Here is a 25965-nt window from a genome sequence, read left to right on the forward strand (position 1 = left end):
AAAAGGCACTAACACTACAAGTGATATTTATGCCTACAAGGCACATACCATGGTCTATAGGGCATCACTAGAACCACCAGGAGATGGCCTATACACGCATGCATACTAACATAGGGTTAACCTGTACCAGAATGATGTACTTCTTTTCATTCCCAAAATAACATTGATTGCAAGTTTATCTATGCTTCCTCTCGCAGTATATTAGCAATATTAGCTCAAAGACTAAAGGATCTTTTTCACACAAAGCCTTCTTATTCTTCTTTTCTGTCTGATAAGACTTGAGACTGTGGATAGCAATTTATCTTAAAGTTTGTGTGTGTTTTGGTGCAGTCATGCCACTCTTGGCCTTTACAAGAAAATATTTCATAGGGCTCCAATGGCTCTTAGAAGGTACACCACATTAACTTCAAATTTGAGTTGCAAATGATTCCATCAGGAATTCTGCATACTGGTTTCCCTTTTTCAAGCCCCTTGTATTTTTGGGAAAAAAAATATATTGATAAGTTGGTTGTTGTCCCCGTCTTATACCGTATCCCCCATGGTGAAGGTGGGAGATGTGTGGTCAAGTGAAGGTGGTCACAAAAGTCGAAAGTGAGGGTGAAATGATGGCACTTCAGGTAGTGTTTTTCCACACTTTCCTTGTTAAGTGCTGGTTGTCCTAGATGTGCATTTTTTGTCGTTATTGTTGGCTGTATGTATATACTTGAGCACTTCTATATCTTGAGAGCTCAATTTGTTGTTGCGCTGTGGTACAGAATAACCTGCATATCTCATGCTTCTAGCCACATCTGGTGACAGGGATTAAATAGATGAATAAGCCATTTAGAACACTCCTTTGTGATGGCAACATTATCATTCATTGCACCTTTTGGCAATGAAGTTATGCCTTTAATGTGGAAATGCAAATGTTTTGGTGTCTTCAATGTGTTCGTGTATATCCTAATCATGTAATCCTGTTTTTAAGCTATATGCTGCTGCAATTAAGTCTTGAAATGGCCAGAGTAAGTTCAACTTTTCTGCTGCCATACAAGGACAAGGCTTGCTAAACATCTTATATTGTCCAGTTTTCTAAGACACCTGCTGCTAGTTGGTGGCTAACAATATTATAGTGGATAGTTTGCATCACTTTGTGTTTATGTCGTAGTGGATTTATGCACATATCTCTTAGCTTGAAAAGAGTTCTCATCACAGAAACATTGTTATCACACATACGTCATGGTGCAACATGTGGGATTGCTGTTGCAACATGCTTGAGGGGGTCGTCTTAGATCAGTGGCAACAGAGAAATATATATTTTATTTAAATAATACGCCTTGGGATCGTTGGGCTCATGTCACCACATTAAAAATTGCAACATTTCAAACGTAAGACTGCATGTGCAAGATGGCCAGGTCTAGAATATTTGGCTTCTAGTTTAAGGTTTCTAGGAGCCAAAGAATATCATCCGGGCTAATGCCCTGTAACACATTTTCACATGCGACTAATTTGGCTGTTTCTTTCACAATATTCGGAACTTACTAAAACCAATGCTTCTGTTCTTATATTTTGGCAATTTTCAGCTTTTGTCATGCTTCTCAATGACTATTTTAATATATAATTGCTTTCCTATTCGTCTTCTTTTGAGGCCATGCTCTTTTAAATTCTAAGCCCTATAACGTTTCTTATGAGTGTTGGTAAAGGAGCTAGGAAAGGGGTGTACTAGCAATTGTCGAATGAAGAGAGGATAACTAGGACATAGAGTGAGAGAGAGAGAGTATATTGAATGCCTTTGAAAGACCGAAGGGTCTATAAGACTGAAAGAACTTGATACAATGAGCTGAAAGGGTGGAGCCTCTAAGCAGGCATCAACACCCAAGACGAATACAATATAGCCATAATAATAGAAACACCAATACATAAAAGGAAATCTCTAAGCCCATGGAATGGAAGTTGTGATGTGGTAGCACTATGATGATTGTTCGAAAGCTGCCCGGGGGGGGGTCATAAGAGGGAGCCTGGTGATGGGTGAGGCTGGGGGTATAAAGCTTGTGATAGTGCGTTGGCCATGGTCCGCGGTGGTCGGTATGTGTGGTCCGCTGTGGTCTCCTAGCTATATGGCCTTGTGTCGGACAAGTGCCACAGTCATGCTTGTCGGCTATGCCTTCGATTTTGTGAGCATGGAGGGAAGGTCTTTGAGTCTGATCTGTGGCTCAACCTGATGGTGAGTTTGCTGTGTCTCTCGTGCTGGTCCTCGGTCTGCCATTTTCCCTGGGGCCTGCTAGACTGGGCTACCTGACTGGAAAAACTCAATGATCATGCTCTAAGTGGAGTTTGGCTGTCACCGTGATCTCGCCTATGTGTGTCGAGCAAATACTCTCCGTGTCGGACCGCCTCATGAGTGAAAGTCGCCAGGCATCTCTGAGCTGGGTCGGACAAAAAACTAGATAGGGGTCCAAAACCGTCCTTGAAGAGAAAGAATACCAACCTTGGATCTGATAGTATATAGGGCATGTGAAAGTGAGGTGCTCCTCCAACTAAATTTTCTGTTGATCACATAAAGTACAGATGCGACTCTCTTTGCGTATGCCCTCAGCCTGTCCACTTTCAATGTGAAGTCAGTGTGATGAGACATGGAACTGCCAGATTGATATCTTAAAGGAGTGTGGGAGATGCATCCATGTTTATTGTGGTGGGTCAATGAAGGCGTCCTCTGAAAAGTTGGAAGTAGTGGTCCCTATAGAAGCTCAGCCTCATAGGAAGCTCGCTGGGTGCCAATCGGGTCATGAATGCGTTAAGCTGTAAGAGAATCTGTGAAAGGCCAAGGAGATTTAAGTCAAATGTGAAAGTACACCCCTCATGGGGGAATTGGAAGTGTCTATCACACCGCCAAAAACAAAAAATAAAATAAAATATTGGTGAACCTAGGAATTATAGGAAAGACTCCATGTGTCGGGAGGAGTCCCTCTCATGTTCTAACATGTATCGTGAATCATGGGTTTCAATCTTGTGAGTAACTGCCATGAGATTGAAATTGCATGATGTGTTGTGTTTTTAGAGGTGTGTTTTTAGAGGACGACTTTCGGCATGTTCTTGGATTTATTTTCAGCTGGATTTTGCTTGAGCTATTGAGCGCTGTAGATCAGTTTAGCACTCGGCAAGGGCCCTAGTGCGCCCTTTGCCCCAGCCCATTGAGGCTTGTATGAGTTATTTCTTTTGGTGTACTTTGTACTTTGTCCCATAGGCCCACGAGGCCTCTTGCTGGACATTAAAACATCTTTCTTTCTTTCTTTCTTTCTCTCTTAGGTGGTGCACTGCTTTATCATCTCGATTGTCTAAGCAATTTTTTTCTTAGAATTGCTTGTTTGGGAGAGGCTAAAATGAAATCATATAGTCTTCACAGCCAGATGTAGCTTGAATGAAGAGAATGTGGACTATTTTTTGATTCGCCATCTCCTTTAGTGCTAGCCTTTGTCATGGCTGAGTCTTCCCTTCACCTTCGGAGTGCTGATGAAAACTCAGTACGAAGACCTTTGTATGAATGGATGCTAGATATGTATGTGTGAGAGCATATGTTTATATTATGGTCTACACCCGTTGTTGGTGCATTGATGACGTTGGTGGGGATATCATAGCAGCTAGTTCTTGCTATGCGTGATGGTTTCAACTTTGCAATGGCATTGTTAAGGATTGCCCTTTTGTGATTCGAATGTTTCAGACTGAAAAAAATTCTCTTGCATCTCAAATGGCATGGTTGGGACTCTCTTGATTGAAAATCGTTGCATTCTGAGAGTTTACATTGGTCTAAGGTGTTTGCTCATCCGATGGCTTTGCAAGAGCCCATACGTTCATATTTTATTTGGTCCAACGGGATCCACATTGTGAGAGATGTGCTTGATGATGGTGTTACTGTGTTATCTTTTCCTAGAGCAGTTAGACAATTTTGATTGGGGCTGCACTATCGATCTCTTTGGCATACTCTTTATGCTTCAAGGCTTTCTGCTAGTGCCCAATCTTGAGCTCATGTCTCGCCTTAAAGATTGTGCCCTTCCTTCACAGGTTCTGGGCTGTTGTCCGTTACTGTTGGCTAATATCAAGGTTGCCAAATCGTATAAGGTCTTGCAGCCTTGTCCTTGGATTTCAGATCGCGCAAATCATATATGGTCTAGGACTTGGAATGCAAAGTGGTGGCGGAGAAGATTGAAGCCACTTTGGAATTGCAAACTCCCTCTTAGCCAACAAGTTTTCTTATGTCGGGTTATGCTTGGAGTTATTCCGTTTGGCAATTTTTGGCACATCAACATACTGGTCCCACTATTTGTCATAGATGTCTGGCTCCGAGAGAGTCCATGGCACACCTCTTTTACATTTCCTTGAGACTCGTGACTTTTTACATTTTCTACAACTACTTCTACAAGCATGGTTCCCTAGTGCTTGCTTTCACAAGCATTTTTGGCTATTTGGGATCCACCCTGGGATCCTACCTTGTTAGGTAGGGATATGATCTTTCTTTCGCTTGGGTTTGATATTGGGCTCTTTGAACTCTATTCTTTGATTGTCTACGTGCTCGTCATCTGGATTACCCTGCATACTTGTCAAATAATGCTTATGCTTATGCTTGGGCATTGATGACGACATAAGTGTTGCTTTGCTTGCTAAGTATGTCTTCCTTTTGTTTTTCATAAAAGTTTGAGGAGATCTTCCTCTGGACCAGTTAGGTGCTTTCTTTTAGTGTTTTTAGTTTTGAGTAGAGGTTGCTCCTCTTTGGAGCAGCTTTGAATGTACATTTTGTTTTAATAATATACTTCTTTTTACCAAAAAAATGTGTGTGTGAATGTAGTCCAAAAGCACTACATTCAGTTTTTCAGTTGGTGTCGTCTTTGGGCACAGTGGTCTTTATATCATGCCCGTAACTCTCAGCTCTATGGGTACTCCACTATGGATATTTATCATTTCTTCCATTCCTCCTTGCATCTCTCCCTTCAGGACGTGCATTTCATGGGAGATCTTTGTGCGACCCAGCTGGAAGTGGTCTTTCTCTGTTTTTAGCTTTCCTATACTAGTTGTTCTTTACAGGAGCAGCTATCATGTGTTTTATTTTCAGCTTTTTTAGCATATGAGTAGTAGCTGTCTCACTTTGAGACAGCTATGAATGTACATTCTTCTTAATGAAATGTTCTTTTACCCAAAAAAAGTGTGTGAATGTACCGTAAGGGCAGTTGCTACTAATTGTACCTTATACTCATTTGTAACACTCCACGTAATACGTCACATTCTGTCTCCTTGCTCCTGTGTGCAATTCCAAATCCCCACTCCAACAGGTACCAAGTGATCAAGAAAACTAGGTGTGGGCCAAGGTACATTAGACTCTGCTAACTGGTGTCCAAGGAGCTAAGATGGAGTAGCCCCCCTCCCCCCAAATAGATGGTGACGTCCTATATGTGGTCACCTTTTAGGGCTAAACTGGCCTGGTCTCAATCCGAATTTGTCATCGCGTGGGGGTAAGGCTAACAATGCATTACCACTGCTTCATCCCAAAGGGAGAGAATAGCTTTCTGCACTTTTTGTTTGTGCACTTGGGAAAGAGAGATCCGGATGGTTGAAGGTGTCAAGGGTGCTCCCATGTGAGCCCCTTTGGCGGACCAAATGGATCACAAACCCCTTTGTCATACAAGACCCACTGCTTGCTAGGAGCGGGAAGAAGAAAGGGGGAGTAAAGAACAGAGGGGGTGGGACTCTGCTGCTATTGTGACTTGCTCTCTGGGTAACGCTGTCTGATCGGGGATGTACTTCAATAAATGAAACCTATGGTTAAAGTCTTTGGTTTCTCAGGAGGCAAACTCTTTGGTAATTTTTAAAGGAAACACTCCTTGTATACTTCCTCTTCTATTTGTTGATAGACTATCTCCCTCTCTCTCTCTTTTTCCTTTTTCTTTTTTCTTTTTGGGCAAATGGTAGACCTCTCTCTCTCTCTCTCTCTCCCCCTCTTTTCAAATTATGTTTGATGTTTATGCAAGTCGTTGCTCTCAGCTGCATGCTCCTGTGCACGTGCATGCTTGAGACAATAGCTACCAATTTTTAATGCAAATGGATGCTACACCTACACAATAAGATTGATTTATACATGGTACCTTTACGTTGTCATATTCTGCAGGCTAAAGCAAAGAATTTGAAGTTGGCGTCACACATAACAATAGATGCAGGGAAGACTCAAATTGCTCCAAGTATGGACCTTTTGCTTATGACCAGAGAACTGTCTATTTTGAATTATCTGTTATTATAATGTTACTATACTTTGAAATAAAAGCATGCATGTGACATAATATAAAAATACACAGTTAAAGAGAATCGAGACATATTGATTTTTTTTGTAGGCAAGGATGGGGAATATACAAGTGATCACTTGAAAATGTCATTGGTTGAGAAACACTAAAATTACAGATCTCTGAAAAGTGGCTTGGTACATTTAATTAGGAGTTTTAAATACTCTAAGAGCTTATAAGGAGCCTATCTCATCATGCCTTTTTGTACAGTAACATAGATGAACCGAAACTGGTGTTGGGATGGCCTTCATCCAAAGAAACTAAGCAACCACAAAAGATTGTGCAGAAAGACTGATGCCAAAAAGTGCCATGCCAATTCTACTTGGACAAGAATAGTAAGCAATGGGATAGACTTGCACTAAGATACTGTAAAGTGGCAGTCAATCAAAAGAAAGCCAAAAAAATGCCAAATGGTTGAATGTACTGATCTGCAGGTGGTGCTGTTACGCTCTAGCCGAGGTAGCATGACCTCGGAAGAATCAGTCGACATTTCCCTTATAGGATCTATCTTTGTAATATATGTGTTTGCGCTTTATGTAAATGATCGGGAGGGATTAATGTCAAGGTCCTAGGTGAGGGCTGATAGCACCGGACTAGATAGATCTGAGACCAGGGGCCTAGTGCAAAGAATGTGCCTAGGGGCAAGGAATTAAATGCATCCCAAGAGAGGGGTGAAATGTTGCATTAGAAAGGCCCTATATGGATGACATGTGGCATCTAGATCTATCTAGGGAATTGGGGTCTGTCAAGGCTTGTGAGAGAATGAAGAATTGCAATTTACGTGATTTCGTAATAGTTCTCTCTCTCTCTCATGCTTGAAGTTTGGCAGTTTGGCTGGGTGGACAAGAGAGGTGCTACTCCCGTGATCTGCAGTAGTGGTTAGGATAGAGATTTATGGTAACAGGTGCATCAAGGTAGGACTCGAGCATTGCTGTTCCTTTCCATTGACTTGATTATTGCATCCATGTATATATAATTTTAGTCTTAACCCTTCACAACATGTTTGAGACTAGTCCTAGGTAAGCCTTGGCTTGGAGGGTGATCAGATCCAAGATGTCACCATCTACGAAATTTGAGGGCTCATTGCTTTCAATGCATCGGCCTCATGGAAGGTGTCTAGTTATCATATCTCTTATGTTTCATATATTATTCTGTGTACCTTGTTGGGATTGTAGCGAGGGGAGCTGGAGAATCGAGGATAGACATGAGGCCTTTCATATAACTTGGGAGTCAAGAATTAAAATTTGCCAGTCAGTACTTCTCCCAAACGTTACTTTTTATGATCTATAGTAGGAGTGACAATATCTGTATGTTATAACTTGTAATGGGTCATATGCTACATCCATAGGTTGGTCTCTAAAATTCTCAAGGTTGAGAATTCTTGAATGATTGGTAATGAAAGTAGTTCTCATTTTCAAATCGACTTAAGACCTGTGTTGAGTCTTTGTGCGCCTCTTTCTTTCAACTTGCAAGCCATATTCTGCATGTTTTTAGCTCCTTGGGCTAAAATTTGGAAATGTACTTTACTTTTTATGAGGTTTTGAAACGTTTCATGTTTCAGAACGTTTTTGGGTGACGAAGCTATTTCTCTAAATAAAGGATTGCTTTTTGAAACAAAACATTTCCTAGAAAACCACATACGCAGCAGAAAAGCTTAGTCCTTCATGGTGGGTAGGACACATGTTTGCAGTTTTTGATACTGCTTATCCAATGCACCCATGTCTTCTCCAGAGGTCTCAAATGATACCTGACCAGGGCTAAGTTGAAGTCTCTTTTGATACACAGGTCTAGAACTGGACAACAAAGAGGGTGCTTGAATACTTAAATGGGCTAATAGAATTTGGAATTCATGTCACACTCCCAAGAAAAGCTCGAATGACCTTTGACAAGTGGGTAATATAGCAAACATGTTGACAGGGATAGTGTGATAATGATTATGCTGCAGATCTGTGTGACTAAAAGTGAATAGGGGATGCATTCTTCTTAGTGCAAGGTCCTATATCATGATTAGTGAAAAGAAGGCTACTGTCTTGCTTTTATGAATGGAACAAAATACAAATTGATGACAACCGGAGCACTTGGGGTGCTTTGTGTAAAGCACTAATATCTAATTTCTGCTGCAGATCACGGGAGCAGCACCATGAATATCCTCCCAGCCAAATCTTGCTGAAGCTAACAAGCAGACAGAGAAATTCCGATACAAAATCATACGTGAAAATCCTTCTCTTCTCTCTCTAGCCTCAACAAGCCCCATCTCCCTAGATAGATCTAGATGCCACATGTCATTCATATAGGGCCTTCCTAATGCAACATTTCACCCCTCTCTTGGGATGCATTAAATCCTTTGCCCCTAGGCACAATCTTCGCATTAGGCCCTTAGCCTTAGATCTATCTAGTCTGGTGCTATCAACCCTCACCTAGGACCTTGACATTAATTCCCTTCCGATCATTTACATGAAGCGCAAACACATATATTACAAAGATAGATCCTTTAAGGGAAATGTCGACTGATTCTTCCGAGGTCATGCTACCTCGGCTAGAGCGTAACATTCCTTCCCTCTTCAGACATCAGCGTCCTCGATGATAAAATCTGGGAACACTCTCCGCAACTGATATACGGATTCCCAGGTAGCTTCGGATAGAGGCTGACCATGCCATGCAACCAACACCGTGGGTATCTTCCGATTTCGTATTTGCATTGTTCCTCGGTCCAGGATTCTTGTTGGTTTGCGCCGCGCATTATCCTCTATCTCCTGAAATAAAACCACACCTTCGATTACTGAGTCACCTGAATGTAAAAATTTCTTTAAGCGCGAAACATGAAAAACCGGGTGCACCTTACATCCCTGTGGCAATTCTAATTTATAGGCTACACTGCCTATTCTCTTTAGAATTAACCACGGCCCACAGTATCGAGGTGATAACTTAGCACACTCTCCTGAAGTCAACGACTTCGAGTGCAAAGAAACTTTGAGAAAAACTTTTTCTCCTTCCTTAAATACTCTTATAGACCGGTTTTCATCCGCATACACCTTGGCTCTATCCATAGCCTGGTGGATATTAGCTCTCGCAAGTGCTAGCATCTCCCGCATCTGAACTACAAAGTTCGCGGCACTAGGCACTTTTTGAGGTACTCCAACTATAGTTGGATTTGCTGGTCTATAACCATAGTTCAGCTCAAACGGACTGAACCTTATAGAGGAATGTTTTCTATCATTGTAGGCAAACTCCAACAATGGCAACCACTTGTCCCATGTATGTTGCCTCAATGACACATATGCTCTCAGCATATCCTCTTAAGTCTGGTTGACTCTCTCCGTCTGACCATCCGTCTCAAGATGATCCCCACTACTCATTTCCAACTCAGTCCTTAGTGTCTCAAATACCGCTGTCCAAAAATGACCGGTAAATCTGACATCTCTGTCTGACACTATGGATCTAGGCAATCCATGCAGACGAAATATATGTCTAATAAACAAATCCGCCACTTGCGGGGCACTAACAGACTCTCTAGTCGGAATGAAGTGAGCCATCTTGGGTAGACGATCAACCACCATAAGGATAGAATCATACCCTCCTTGTGTCGTAGGCAGCCCTACAATAAAGTCCATGGAAATGCTCTCCCACTTACTTAGTGGTATCTCCAAGGGCTGTAGAAGTCCGGGTGGCTTCACCCACTCGGCCTTACTTACCTGACACGGGAAACACCGTGTCACATATTCATGAATATGCTTTTTCATCTTTGGCCAAAAGAAATCTCGCTTCACGAGATCATATGTCTTTTCTACCCCTGGATGTCCCGCACATGGGCTATCATGGCACTGTCGAATGACTCTCTGCCTGAGATCATTCTGACTAGGTACTACTACCTTGCCATTCCTTTTCAGCATACCATCCCTTATGGTATATCTTGCATAAGTTTGGCCTTTTCTGGATGCCAGGTCATCCTTTTCATTTTCCCCGGGTTTTAACACATGAGCCTTAGGCCATAAGCTCTGGACAAACTCGTCCACCTTTTGAGTTTCTCTAATCTCGGTTATTAGAGCACTCTCTAATACCGTGAAACTCAGGTTATGCATAATGCGAGACAACGCATCAGCAACCTTATTGTCTTTTCCTCTTCGGTACCGAATCGTTAAATTAAACTCCTGCATGAGCTCTGCCCACCTAGCTTGGCGGTCCCTCAAGTCAGGCTGTTTACTAAAATGTTTCAGAGTATCATGATCCACATCCACATAAAACTCTGAACCATACAGATAATGCCTCCATGTTTTCAAAGCATGGATAACAGCATATAACTCCAATTCATGAGTCGGCCAATTCCTTTGAGAGGGAGAAAGCTTCTTGCTTTCAAAGGCTACTGGCTTTCCCTCTTGAAGGAGAACTGCTCCTACCGCAATGCCACTTGCATTGGTTTCTAGGAACAACGGTTTCTGGGGATCAACTATTTTTAATACCGGTCCTGAGACCACAGCTTGTTTTATGGTGTTAAAACTTTCTTGTTGATTCTGTCCCCAAATAAAAGGTACTTTATCTGAGGTCAGATCAGTCAATGGCGATACTATTCCGGAATATCCTTTGATATGCCTTCTATAAAACTGGACAAATCCCAAGAACGATCGCAACGCGGTCAGACTCTGAGGGATTGGCCAAGTCAGTATCGCAGCCACTTTCTTCAGATCCATTTCTACCCCCTGTAAAGTAATTATGAATCCTAAATATTCAAGCCTAACCATACACAGTATAGTTTTCTTTTTATTTACATAAAGACTGGCTTTCCTCAAAATACTGAACACTACTCTTAAGTGTTCACGATGCTCAGTAATACTTTTACTGAATATCAAGATATCGTCAATAAAATGTACTACAAACTTTTGGATATACGGACGTAGTAAATCGTTCATAAGCATGACGAATGTCGCTGGAGCATTGGTAAGTCCAAAGGGCATTACCAAAAACTCATAGTGACCAAACCTGCTTTTGAAAGCGGTTTTATGCACATCCTCGGCTCTAATCCGGATCTGATGGTAGCCACACTTAAGATTTATCTTGCTGAAAACCACGGCTCCATGTAATGCATCTAGCAAATCATCAATCCGAGCCATCGGATACCTGTGCTTAACAGTGATATTATTCAATGCTCTGTAATCTATACAGAGGCGAAACGTATCATCCTTTTTCTTCTTTAATATCACTGGTGAAGCAAAAGGTGAGAAACTGGTTGAATCTGCCCCAACTTGAGGTATTCTTTCAGTTGTCTACGCACCTCCGCCTCTTCAGTAAAACTCATTCTGTAGGGAGGTCTATTTACAGGGTCTGCCCCCGGGATCAGTTCAATCTTATGCTGAACATTCCGCTCTGGAGGTAACCCATAAGGTAGTTCATCCCTAAAACATTCAGAGAACTCCTCTGTTATAAGATTAGCTAGCTTGGCCATCTCACCACTTTGCGCAACATCAGTGCTAGCCGAAGAATCATCAACCGGCTCTACCGATGCTGTGCAAAGGAATAAAAACTCTTCCTGAGCTTTTCGGATTTCCATCACGGAAACCAACGGTCCCTGAGGTATATCTTTCTCACCTCGCAAGACATAAAGCACATCATTCATCTTGAATTGATATACGTGCTTTTTCCAATCAATGGCTGGATTCTTCCTAGAATGCCACGCCATACCCAAGTCTATATCCGCATGAGCAAGCTTGGTCATTTCAAAATCAAGCTTCTCAGCATAGTCCTGAATTCGAAGCTCCAACTGGGTAACCCTTTGGTCCCATACTTCAGTTGAACTTCCATCTGTCATCCTGACTGTATACGCATAGTCAGATGGACTTGTCTTTAATTTCAGCCTCTTCACGAGCTTGGAGTTAATCACATTGTGAGTTGACGCCGAGTCAAACAACACAATGACATCATGATTGGCCACTTGCCCTTTCATTTTAATTAACTCCGTATCATTAAAGGCTGTATACCCCGTTGCTGCGGGCTTAGATAGGATGTTATCAGGTGCACTCGTCACTAGCTTAGCAACAGACACACATAACAAACAAGGTACTAACCTCTGAGAAGATCCCGCTAGCTGAATCTGCATCTCTTCCGCTCTGGGACTTCCCTCCATCTCCACGTCGCACTCTGAGATCACCATCTCAGCCATCCGACGATCTTTGTTACGTGGACAATCTTTCCACTGATGAGGCTGAAGGCAACCAAAACATAAGCCTTCTTTCCTCGCTTTTTCCCGTTGTTCTGGGTTCAAGGGAGACTTGGACCAAGGCTGCCATTGGGGTTACTTTCCTCTTCACTCCAATGGTGGTACTTGGTTTAGGAGTTTCAGCCGGTTTCGCCTACTTGGCTTGACCACTCGGCTGAGAACCACTCCCTCTACTAGTCAACTTCTTCTTAAACCCAGATTTCTTTGGATACCCATACTGGGTTCCGACCTGTGCAAACCCACTTGGCTTGCTGCCCTTGGCATCCTCATAGTTCAGGGCTATAGCTATTGCATCATCTAACGTGTTCGCGTACTTAGCCCGAACTTCCATTTTTATTCGATCATTCAATCCAAATATGAAATCTTTCATTTGGATTGATTGAGGCAGGGGTTCGTCAACCTTCATTACACTCTCTCGAAACTTATCAGTGTATTCTGCCACTGATAAATTTCTCTGATGAAGGTTCCTATATTGATCCCAAGCTCGGGATGCTTCGTCAGGAGGTAAGAAGTGTTTCCTGAACTCTCTTTTAAACCCCTCCCAGGTAGTGGATGCTATACCATCTTTTTGTTGTTTAGTCCACCACCGATCTGCTGCCTCACTAAACATGTGGGTGGCCTACGGATCTTCTTGATGTCATTTTTGATTTCACAAATGGCGAACGCCTCGTCCCATTTGTGTAACCAGGTCTCAATGACATCGGAGCTACGGTCGTTCATCCGACCAGAATACTTTTCCGGTCTGTAATTGGCAATATTTGGCACTTTAGCCTTCCTAGGCTCGACCGTATGGACACTAGACTTCGGTTCCATTGGAGCCTTTCCCTTCTCCTCTCAAGAAGGTCTGGCAGACATACTGTGTATCACTCTCCTAAGTTCGGACTGCCCTGCATTGGCCTGCAATTGTTACGCTAACAACTGTTGCAAGGCATCCTCCAACAATGCAATCTTGCCAGATAAAGTGTGAGCTACTGGGCGCGACACCTGCTGGGTCGGCCAGACTCCTGATTCACCAGGGTCCCTCTTGGAAGCCCCTTCTTCTGTTTCCATTTAGGTCAATGGGCGCTTTGCTTTGTTTTGTTTTGTTTTGATTTGTATTATTTATTATTATTATTATTATTTTTAAAAACACCGCTAGAAAGCTGTATTTACAAGCTGACACAATTCAGTGTACTAACAGTCTCACACAATTCCCTATACTAGGGAATTCCTACAATCCCACATTCACACTGATCATTTAACACAGGCATATATCTCAGACCGCGCTTTTCCCTATACTAGGGAAATTCCTGCAAACTGACTCTAACTGAAGCACACATGCATATGCACAGGCATAATCTATCCCTGCTACAACATTAAAGCCTCATGCAGGCTGATCACTCACGAGATCCTGTCTATGAAAGTAGAGCATCACCTGACTAAATCGAGAAGAAAAAAAAACAACACGAAACTAATGGAGGTCAAAGAGAGCTCCCTGGTCATCAACGATTTCACCACTTCTTGGTTCCATGCAGATCCCGCTAACAGTCCGCAGTCACAGCCTTGGATTTCCCTCGATACGGATCTGTGTTTGCGTGGCCTCTTATCCTTGCCTATCGTCCGCTCCAGATCACCGCTCACGTACTCGCTGCCCACATCCTGATTACGGCCACCTGCTCGTCGACTAGCGCTCCACGCTATCGTCCGCTCCAACTATGCCCCACTTTCCGTCGCAATCACGTTCCTAGCACCTTCCCTTGGGCTTTCCATTGATCTGCATCAGTCACAGACTATCAACGTCGAAGGTTCTTTTTTTCGACCGGAGACCACGAATAATCCTCACCCCACAGCAAAGTCTCCCCGTTCACGAGCTGCTGCTGTCCGTCGTCACGGGCAACCCCCTCTCTGATTTCGTTGTAGTTACGGGAGCGCCAACAGCCCCCTTTCCTAATTCGTGGAACACGTCATAGATTACCAGCTGTCGACTCCACCTATGCTCCAGGCCTGCTGTCCGTCACTGCCTTACGGGATCCCCACGCTCCAGCAACGACTCGACAGCGGGAAGGTTGTCAACAAACCTTCCGTCCGTCATAGATCATGGGCATCGTCAGCAACTTCCTTACGGTCAGTCCGTCACATGGAGTCGATCCCTTCCTTTTCCATCACGTGAAGGTCACAAGTGGTCGACTCGCAACCTACGCTCCACGCTATCGTCGTTAGCCACCAGGGCGGTCCAGGCCTGCACCTCGAGCTCACGTTGCCTTACTCATCCCGTTCGTCATCATCATGCAGTTCCCTCCAATTTGTAGCCTTGGGCTCTGATACCAAATGTAAAGCACTAATATCTAATTTCTGCTGCAGATCACGGGAGCAGCACCATGAATATCCTCCCAGCCAAATCTTGCTGAAGCTAACGAGCAAACAGAGAAATTCCGATACAAAATCATACGTGAAAATCCTTCTCTTCTCTCTCTAGCCTCAACAAGCCCCATCTCCCTAGATAGATCTAGATGCCACATGTCATCCATATAGGGCCTTCCTAATGCAACATTTCACCCCTCTCTTGGCATGCATTAAATCCTTTGCCCCTAGGCACAATCTTCGCATTAGGCCCTTAGCCTTAGATCTATCTAGTCTGGTGCTATCAACCCTCACCTAGGACCTTGACATTAATTCCCTTCCGATCATTTACATGAAGCGCAAACACATATATTACAAAGATAGATCCTTTAAGGGAAATGATGTAGTCAATCAGCATAAGATTGAATCAGGAATGTGGTCTTTCACTTTAGAACAAAGTATAACTATGTGACTGAACACTTCATATGGGGGGTAATTGCAAATGGGATTGAACATTAAGCATGGAAGGCTTAATGAAAGCTAATGACCAAAAGCCATATAGGCATTGCTTTATCAAAAGAATATCTCATGGCAAGCATATCATAAGTTACAAATGGGGTCACATGCAGATAACAATGCCGACGAACAGAAGGCAAAATTGGTGGCAAAAAGGCTATGTGCTAGAATCGGAGTTTGCTTTGACCACTGCTGAATCTTGACACTTGTATATAAATAAATATAAATATAAATTAGAGGGAAAAAAAGAAGAAAGGTTTATTAATGTTTGCAGAACCAAGGAGACCAAAGAACATGAGAGGAACCCTCCATGGGGGGAGCTAGAGGTGTCTCACACCTTTAGGAAGCTAGTGGAGAACTTAAGAACAATAAGAAAAAAGACTCCATGTGTGCGGAGCAGTTTGTGTCATGCCATGTGTCGGTCATAAGTACTCTGAGCTCTGCACGGGCCCCATTGCGGGCTCATTGTGACTGCTGGTGTCTTGGAACATGTCTGAGATCTGCTGTTGGCATCGTCGACTACTTTTTGTAGGTGTACTTGTTTGCAGTGTAAAGTGGTCTGATGTTGAAATGTGGCAATGATGTTTAAGGGAGAGAGAGTTTTGTGAAATCTCGAGCTTGAGGTTAACTCTAACGTCTTGATGTTCAAACTACAGATTCAAGGACGGTCATGAGCTTATTGGGTAAGCTGTTTTCTGTACTCCTATCTTCATATAGATACCACTTGACCATATACTTTTCCTTCACAATGCATGCGGCTTTGCAATGGCGGTTTGTACTCCTGTATGAAAGCAGATCGCTAGCCATTCCAGCATTACATTTTCTCATGTGTAGGAATTTAGAAACAGATGTAAATTAGCAACGAAAGGATATCAATAATGGTTTATAGTCAGCTTTTGATTGTACTAATGTCCTGGCTTTGTCATTGAAAAAAAACATGTACAGTGGACCATTATTTCTGTTTATGATTATCTGTTTCAAATGTAAGCAAAGCAATGCCTTTAACTAGCAGGGAGCAGTCTATCTAAAGACTGGCTCTTAAGGTTTTATCTCTGGATGTTACTTTCCCTTTCTTCTCCTTCATGCTTATCTGCCTCATCCTTTCTCCTGCTGTGCCCCTTCTTGATCCTTCCTAATCTGGATTACCTCCTGCTGCCCTTTTTTTGGCTTGGGCACCCCGTCATTTCTCATAGCATGCTTCTTTCTTACCCGATGTTTAGCTTCCAACTCTCTCTCTCTCTCTCTCTCTCTCTCTATCCCTGCAAGGCCTGCCATCACGGGCCCCGGGAGACCCCTGTCATACCTCCACCTAGCCCTCAGGCCAACAGAGCTTGGGCAGCCAACAAAACTTCGAATTTGCAGCTCCCACCAGCTCCAAACTTGCAAGGACAGCAAGAAAATCAAGAACATCAGCATCAACACCAAGAAAGTGAAGAGAGGAATGGTCCACCAGCGAATGTGACAGTAGAAAGTCAAAGAAAAGGCAGAGAAGGATTACCAACACACTTGAAGGTCCCCGGGGCAGCACCTACCTGGCTTTTCATTTCTGGAATATGCAATAAACAGTGAACAGCTTCATACAGTGGATAATGACGACACGAGGCTATATAAAAGCTCTTGAAGTGCAATGACATCTTACATGGCAGGGTCACCACCCAAAAATACCTCTGAGGTTCTGACTCAACTTAGCAAAATCTGTATGGCCTTGGTTGAGAAAGTAGACAGCCTCGAGACCACCAATGTGGCATTGATGACAAAGAAAGCACATGTTTATAAGACACTCAATGAAATCAAGAAGCAAGGAGGGCGTATGCAAGATGAATAGAGAAAGGAGAGAGACAAGAAGGATGAGTGGGAGAAGGAGAAGGCAACATGGGAAACTGAAAAGACCAGCCTTAATGACAAAATGCAAGCTATGGGGACAGAATTACAGCAACTAAGAGACCATGCAAGGAACACCGAAAGAGGCACACAAGGCAATGGAAGAACTGAAATTTGAGAATGAGAAGCTCAAGAAGGAGATGGCAGCCTTGCAGACAACCATACAAGGAAAGCATGCTGAGTTTACACAACAAATCACCAAAGGGAAAGCAGATATGTTAGAATGGAAGAATGGGTGCGGCAACCCCCAAGAAAGAGATCATCTCTGAGGCTGTGGAGGAAGAAAAGAGGAGCAGCAAGGCTTTGAATGTCTTGGTTAGAGGCTTAACAGTTGGAGATACCCCTATGTCAGATGCCAAAACCTTGTTTAACCAAGATGGGAGTCAACCTCACATGCGAGACAACATGGAGAGTTGGCAAAGTTGAGGCTTCAACAAGACCCCTTATAATGAAATTCCAAAGAGCAATGGACAAGTCTACCCTCATGAGCTTGAGGCCACCCTAAAAGGGACAAGAATGTACTTGGACGATGACCTCACATTGCTACAGCAGGAGCACCGGAGAGGGAAGGGTTCGTGTTATGGCAGCAAGAGATGCAGGTAAATGGGCTGCCTACAGAGTCGGGAAAGTGATTATGAGAGAGAGAGTAGAACAGATGAAAGGGAAGAAATAGAAGAGGGGAAGATGCACAGCACATGACGGTTTCAGATCTAGGAGATGAGGACACAAAGGGGGCTGAGAATAGCAGTGTGGAATTGCAATGGTACCCTTTGGTCCGATCTTGGGGTTTCTTGGAAATATACACTGATAGCGACATGATTTTCTACACCGAGACCCATGAAAGCCTAGAGAGAGGGCTGCCGATAGTGAGGGGATATATGTGGGAATCATCCCATAGAAAGAAGATGAGGGGAGACAGTGGGATACGATGAGTGCAAAAAGATAAGAGCCCACCTCACAGGTGAACGAGCACTGGGACATTTGACTTCACCAGAGGCACAACGGATGTCACGCCGAGTGACTCGGCGTAAGAAGCGGGATTTCCTCATACACAGGATGGATGAGGTGGTTGAATCTTTTTGCGGAGAAGATCCTACTACGGGATGGGGGATCTTGTCGGAGGGGAAGTCGCCCATTCCCATCACAAATCAATAGTCTAGCATACATATGCATGCTCTCTCTATGATGTCTCAGGTCAAGCACCACCTAATATGTCCTCTATGCCCAGACCCACTATGTGTCACTTGTTTACTGCATAGAATGTACGGGCTGCCCTTCTCCAGTTTCATAACCTGAGATCACTAGATCATGAGGGACTACGCACTGAGCGCTTTGCACATGGACAGGAGGTCTTGACTCCGATTCTAGCACAGTTGTTCAACCATGCCGTATGCCATGGCTTCTTGCCTACATGGAGCACTACCACCATAGTATTGATACACAAGGCAGGTGATCCCATGGACACTGGGAACTACCACACTCTTATGATTGGCCACTCTAGCTAAGATATATGGGTCGGTACTAGAGAGGGAGATCGACAACCACACAGAGAGTCGCGGGTAGTGGGCTCTTATGCATACAGGTTTTCGGAGACAGCACTCCACCCTAGACCACATCTTCACCTTGAGGGCTATCATTGAGGAGGCGAAGTCGAAGCATCAGAAAGTCTACACTTGCTTTGTAGACTTTCGTAAGGCATTTGATACTTTCCCACGTTCCCGCCTGATCAGGTTGTTACAGAAGTTGCAGCTCCAAGAGATCATGATCTGGGGGGTTATGAGTCTATATTAGTCCATCAGAGGGGGGGCACGTGCTCTGGTGGTGTATCAGATTGGGTTGAGAGCACTATCAGAGTGAAGGAAGGCTGCCCTCTCTCATTGGCTCTCTTTGGGCTTTATATCGATGAGATTACATCCTTTGTAGATCGTCTAGGTGGAGAGGGTTCACTTCTGGCTGACCTGATGGTGTAGATACTGTTGTACGCAAATGACATAGTCCTCATATCATCCTCAACAGATGGATTGCAGAAACATCTAGAGGCTTTGGAGATGTTCTGCAAAGAGAGAGACTTTAAAAAAAAAAAAGAGAGAGAGAGACTTGACAATTAACCTTGGGAAAACCAAGGTTATGAACTTCAATACCTCGTGAGGAGTGTGTGCCAGTGTCCTGTCGCCATAGCTTCACATAGCAAGACGAGTTTGTGGAGATAGTGCAGTCTTGCACATATTTGGGGGTAGTGTTCACTGGACCAAGTTTCACGATGACCCATGCAGGTATGGCACGACTCACACGAGGGCAGGGTACTCTAGTCCGACTAGAGAGGCCGTGCTTCCAGGCACACTTCCAAGAGCCTCCAACGAAAGGGTTGGCTTTTTGACACGTTGGTGAGACCGACTGCCATGTTTGCAACACCTTTATGGGGGAGTGTTATTTCAGCGACAGAGTGGAAGAGATTTGAGAGGTTACATGTGATTATGGGATCCAGAATGATTTGAAGTAAGCCCTCGGTTTCTCATCAGATTATACAGGCTGAGTTCACCATGACCCCTCGCCATCTTTCAGACAATGACTTTCCTCCATAGAATCTGGGCCTTACCCCAATGGAGATTACTGAGGCTAGCATTGGAGGCGACTCGCAGAGACCGGTGTTAATATAGCATGGTACACATGGATATCCATATTGTTTGTTAGTCACGGCATTCAGATGGACAAACTTCCCCCATTCCAGTACAGCATGGATGCACCACCCGAGATGATCCCACGAGATGAGATCAACTGTATCATACAGTTGGACCTTCTCCAGCTCCATACGTCTAGGGCTTGGGGAGGAGAGGAGTTCCCCACCAAGATCCAATTCTACCATGACCAGTTCCTGAGGGTCTCAGAGTATGGTCTCGTCGTCAGACCTCAATACCTCGAGGATAGGAGAGTCTCACATATATTGAGGATCGCCATCGGGCAGTTGCGTGTCTCGTCACATCAGCTGAGGATTGAGGCAAGGAGAGCTATAGGCATACCCTAGGAGCAGAGGATCTACAGACTATGCCGGATGGGGGAGATCGAGATAGAGGAACAATTTCTATGTGTCTGCCCAATCTACTATGAGATCCAAGGGCAATATCACTGCCTCTTTAAAGAGGGGCATGGCTTTGGTTCGCTTACACTGTTGATTCATTTTCCCGACTAGGTTTGTGTTGGGCTCTATCTGATTGATATGCGACGACAAAGAGATATATTGATGCGACAGACCAGAGAGCAGCAGGAGGCGATGCCACAGGCTACCGGGGATCGACAGAGCACAGACACGTGTTACAGATTTCTATGCATCCGAGAGTCAACTACTAGGGAGGCTGAAGGAGAGGAGCTTGATAAGATGAGAGCATCATGGAGTGAGTCTCTGCCACAATGCTGCTAGACGAGAGACACACACTCCACATGTGAGACGGAGAGGGACCAGAGCACGCACGATCGAGGTCCGGTCTATCGATTGCCTTCAATGCTAGTGAGTAGAACTGCTTTCTTATCATCGTCACCAACTTGAGCTTCAAGAGCCTCAAGCTGGTGGATGATAGAACTCAAGGTACTAAAGTGTACTATCAAAGGTTGATCTTCATTCACTCGCAAAGAAAAGAACTTTTGCTTCAAAAATACCTTGGAGTTATTGATTTTGTGGGCGAAGAGCTGATCCAACTTGTGCCATATTTCTTTGGCGGTCTTGTTGAGGTCGAGATGGTGAATAAGACTATCTGTGAGGACCAAGCCAATATGTGCAAGTGCTTTGTCATTCTTATCATCCCAAGTCTTGAGTGCTGGAGTTCCCTCTTCTCCTTTGGGCCTTGGTTTAGTTCCTTTGACAATGCCCCAAAAGTCCATCTCGCATGAGAAGCAGTGGAAGTTTAGTTTGCCAAGTTGGGAAATTAGTGCCGCTGAATTTCTCAACCACAAACATATTCTTGTTTACCTTCATAGCTATTGGAAACCCTGACAAGAATTAGGGTTTATAGATTAGGGTTTTTGCTGCAGGAATTAGGGTTTGCTGTAGCAAGGTTAAGATCAGCAAAGATATGCTGTCCTAGCCGTCAGAACAGCATCAAACAGGTTTGTTTCAACACAAGCTCCGATCTTCTTGAAAAACCAAACCTTTAGGGTTAGGGTTTGCTGTAGAAGACACCCGAAATTATTCTGACAGCTCACTTATGGAGGGTCTCATACATGTAATCCCAAAAGGGGAGTACAGAAATTTAGTGTCGCAATGGAGACCCATCACTCTATTGGGCACTTGTTACAAAATCCTAGCGAAAGCAATGTGCCTGCGGTTGCATCCCTTTCTCCTTGATCTTATTCATGATACGTAGATAGGGTTTGTTCATGGCAGAAGCATTTTTTATAATATATTCTCCTTTTGAAAGTTTCTGAGTGGGCCATGCAGAAGAGTGGTCAAAATCTTGCAATTCTACTCCTGGACTTTGAAAAAGCCTATGACAAGGTAGATTGGGACTTCTTGGAGGCACCCTTCATCACTTTGAATTTTTAGATTCATGGATGAGAGGGGTCTCAGCCTTGTACAGGTGAGCCCGCAGCCAGGTGCTCATAGGAGGGGTTAGGGGAGACGGGTTTCATATTTCTAGATCAGTCCATCAAGGATTCCCTCTTGCCTCTTTTCTTTTTCTCTTTGTGGCTGAGGCTATGAGCATTTTTCTTAGGTCTTGAGCTGACATTCTTGGGCTCATACTTCCGCTCAGACGGGAAGAGGACCTCGTGGATTACGAGTTAGCTGATGACACTGCTATCTTCTTGGAGGCCTCTCCCTCTCACTTCCTTTAGGAAAGCTATTTGTTTTGTATTGCAGTAGGTGCTCACATCAATTGGAACAAGTCCAATGGCTTTTGGATCTGTGACGATGACACTCTAGATTGGGGGGCTGATTTGGATTTCACATGGATTCAGAGGGGGGTGTCAGTCAGATACCTAGGATGCCACGTCATTTGGGTATCTCTTCTTCGCAACAGTTTGCTCTTGTGTTGGAGAGCATTAGGAGGAAACTCCTTTTTTGGAGTTCAGCTAGACTGGACCTTGCATCCAGAGTGGTGGTTGTGAACCAGGTTTTGTTGGCCACAACCTGCTATGTGTGCTCCTGTTGGTGCAGTTTCAAAGATTGTATCACTTGGCTCATAAGGCCTATCATGAATTTGTATGGAGCGGGCTAGATGGGACTTTAGACACTATTGCCAGACATGGTTGCCTTCATTCGACGTACGTACCGTACTGTACCGTTCGATCCATACGTTATGTTCGTTTTTTTTTTTGGGGTTTTGCGTTCGTTTGTTTCTGATGGCGTTTTGTTATTGGTGGTGGTTCTGCCAAGCTGATTTTGGGCCTCCCAAGTGGCAAGGTTCCATATAAACCCCCTCTCTCCTCACTATGATCTCACACTAAGCATCTACCTCTCGACTTTGCCCTCTCCATCTCCAATAAGTGACAAGGCTCAAGCTGCATCAAGCATCTCCATCTCTCTCCCTCTTTATCTCCATCAAGCACCTATATAACATGTTTGTACAAGTTTTAAAGCTTGTACAAGTACCTACTCCAAAACTCTAAAATCTTTGTTTTTTTTTTGGGGGTATCGAACGTACCATCGGTCATATGCCTAAGATTTTTTAGGTCGTTTAGTACCGCACTAATATTGAATGATACGCATCGAACGTGATCATACGCTGGCAATCATGTTGCCAGAGTAGCTTGGGACACCTTGATCCTTCCCACACGGGAGGGGGTTCTAAACATCATACATCCAGACTTGCAAATGTAGGGCCATGCTTTGCAAGTTTGTGGTTGGAAGACTTATGCCTAGGGATGAGCCTTGGAAAAATTTCTTCATTTACCGTATTCAGGCTTGCAGCCCCTCCTCAGGGGGAGATTGGATGGACAGCACCAGATGGATCTTCACCTCAGCCCGTCTCAAGTCTCCTTCCTCCCCGCTTACGGTTGTGATTCTAAAGGCTTGGGCCAGCTTCAGAAGTACCCTTTGGAGAGTTCCTCTCTGATTATGTGGAATGACAGTATACTTGATGAACATGGTAGGCAGCTTGGTATTTCTCCACTATATGCAGTGGTCCAGGTAGGAGAGAGGCCTTGCCGCCTCCGTAGGTTCTTGGAAAGACATCAAGAGGCTTCCAGCAGTTTGTCAACAGCAAACGGTTAGAGGATGTGCAGGGAGGATACTTCAGATTGATGCAGCCCTTCCCCTTGATTGGGTGGATACAGATGACAGGCCCGTCGTTTGTTCCGTGTGGATGGGGGCTTTCTCGAGGACATGCATTCCTCTCCAGGTTATAGCTTTTTTGGGAGCACACGAGGATGCCTTGGTTTTTTTGATGTACATGCAAGTGGCATGCTGGTTATTTCTTTAGAGGATATTCTTTTGGGCATGCCTTTTCAGCCTATTAGGATCATAGGCTTTTTGGATCAGGGCAAGGACTTTGCATGGCAAATTGATCCCAGCCCTCGTCTTTCTCTTCCGGGTTCTTGGACGTTGTGGCTCTTTGGAGGAGTCCCCATAAAGTTTCTTCAGTGGGACCCCAGAGAGTGGGAATGGATTGTTGCAAGGAACCAAGAGAAGAGCTTTCTTTTTTTTTGGTTACATGGTTAGTAACGCCAGGAAGTTTTTGATCAGCTGTAGAGGTTGGAGACCTTCTAGGGCCCCTCATATCACATTTCCACTGATTTGCAGAGGGTCTTCTGGTGGAGGCTTTGGAGATCCTGAAGAATAGAAAGGTCACTCTATTTTTTTGGCTTTCTATTCATGGAGGGATTGCAGTGAAGAGGTGTTGGGGCAGACCCCACTTGTCCTAGGTTCTCGTTTGTTGATAAGTCAATTCATCATTGTCTATTGGACTGCAGGCATGTGAGAGCCATTTTGATGGGAATTGCCAAGGTTCTTAGTACTTTTGCTCCTTCTCGTTTCTTCATGACATGGGGATCAGTGGCTTGGCTCTCCTTGTCAAGCCCTCAGGTCTTCTATGAGTGGCATGATGCTTCTTGGTCCTTATCGATTTGACGTCACCTAGTCGATACTTGCTCTTTGGAGGATGTGCCTATCTTCCGCTATAGACCAGTACATGCTGATGGGGATACTGCTTGGGAGATAATGGCTAGCATTACTACTTGGCAGATTTGGAGGGCTAGATGCACAGAGGCCTTAGACGGATATCAAGTCCATCCCTCGCACACCCTAGCCAGTATTTGGGCTGACACTGATAGAGAATGGAGGGGTTCTCCCTTTTTCTTAGAGACTATAGCAGGGTTGAGGTGGCACTTTCAGCCTCAACCTTGGTTTCTTTCGAGCTCATTTTGAGTTTTTGCTCTTTAAAAATGGGTTAAGAACCCTTTTGTTGAGCCCACATGCTAAATCTCTACAAGTAGGATCATATATGTAGACGGGCACAAGATTCAAGGTCTCCTTGATCAAGAGAGCAGTTTCCCCCTTCTCGGTAAAGAGATAGTTGTTGCTGAATAACTTGTAGGCTAGTACCTCTAGCCCTTCCAAGTCTGGTCTCATTTTTCCAGCTCCTTAATCGCCCAAATGTCTGACTTGCATGCATGCAATATCCTTTTCACCAAACTCTGTTTCCATCTAGAGCATATTCGTTTCACATTCCATGTCGACGTGATGATGGGAAAAGAGAATGTTGAATGCTTGCTCATCATCAAGAGCACTGCCTTATTCCATCTCCTTGGCCAATGGGGCAAATACATTAACAAATGCACTACCTTTTTGTACCCTACCCTTAGTGGCCCAAGTGAAACCTTTTTATTGACACTCGCTTTGGCGGACTCTTTCTACATGCTGCCACCTCATTTTTGGACCTGTGGCTTGAGAGTTCTCTCCATTCCACTATTCTGTTGTTGTCGTCAGCCACTGCTTACCCTTTTGACAACGGAGTCTCCACCCTCGATTCCTCACTAGAGATCTTGAGGTTCTTTCCACACCATCGCTTTGCTTTGGACTATCATGTAGCACTTGCTTCGACATTTCACCCTTCTGTAATTGTTATGTGTCACTCCTTTTGCTTGTATCTCACTGATGCTATCTTTCTTTTCAACATTCCTCGGGTTGCATGTGTCAATAGATGCCTCCAATACCTCCCAGCCAGCTCCATTTCCGGATAGACAATCCCTTGCAAAATGACCACATCTCTTACACAAATAACACGCATCTGAAAACATGTCGCCAAAATGCACCTCCACAAACACTTTCTAACCATTTAGCAGTAACAAATACTTTCCTTTCTTCTGTCCCAAAGTATGGTGACGACCTTTTCGGTTGAATCGGACGAATACAAAATATCTCCTCAAAATCCAAGCAACTCATTAATGTTCGGGAAATGAACCCAAACCAAACATTCAGACTGCAAAACCTCCTTGGGCGTGAAAGCACTCCATGGAATGGTAAAGACCAAATTACCTCTACAACCAACGGAGCTCCAGAGGAGCCAATCGAGCTCACATGGTGAACAACAAACTGAAAGTCGTATTCCCTATTTTAAGGGGGTTTCCTCATGCACAGCATGATGTATTTCCGCTTTGAGCTTGCTCATGCAGGTATTTTTCATACTTAATAGAAGTCTTTTTTAAGGGAAAACAAATTCTGACAACAAATCTGCCGATGCAGACCTGTTTTTCTGCAAGAAAGGAGTCGCCTTCGAGGGGGCTCACTAGTAGGAGTGCCTGGCTGTCAAAACA

At 44.1% G+C, this 25965-nt stretch overlaps 1 protein-coding gene across 2 annotated transcripts in view; it reads left to right on the top strand.

Moving 5' to 3' along the window:
* LOC147906301 (Peptidyl-tRNA hydrolase II (PTH2) family protein) overlaps nt 1-25965 on the top strand; it is a 40593-nt gene that overhangs the window by 8021 nt on the left and 6607 nt on the right. The window contains exons 3-6 of one of the 2 annotated variants that reach the window (XM_087384184.1): nt 331-390; nt 548-617; nt 6131-6200; nt 15999-16025. In XM_087384184.1, coding sequence (XP_087240310.1) covers nt 331-390; nt 548-617; nt 6131-6200; nt 15999-16025 — 227 coding nt within the window. The remainder of the gene's footprint in view (nt 1-330; nt 391-547; nt 618-6130; nt 6201-15998; nt 16026-25965) is intronic. The other variant, XM_087384191.1, reaches the window with a different exon arrangement.

The sequence above is a fragment of the Dipteris shenzhenensis genome, chromosome 1 (genome assembly GCF_047967505.1).
Source record: "Dipteris shenzhenensis isolate YYH24624 ecotype China chromosome 1, Dip_SZ_1.0, whole genome shotgun sequence".
Lineage (NCBI taxonomy): Eukaryota > Viridiplantae > Streptophyta > Polypodiopsida > Gleicheniales > Dipteridaceae > Dipteris > Dipteris shenzhenensis.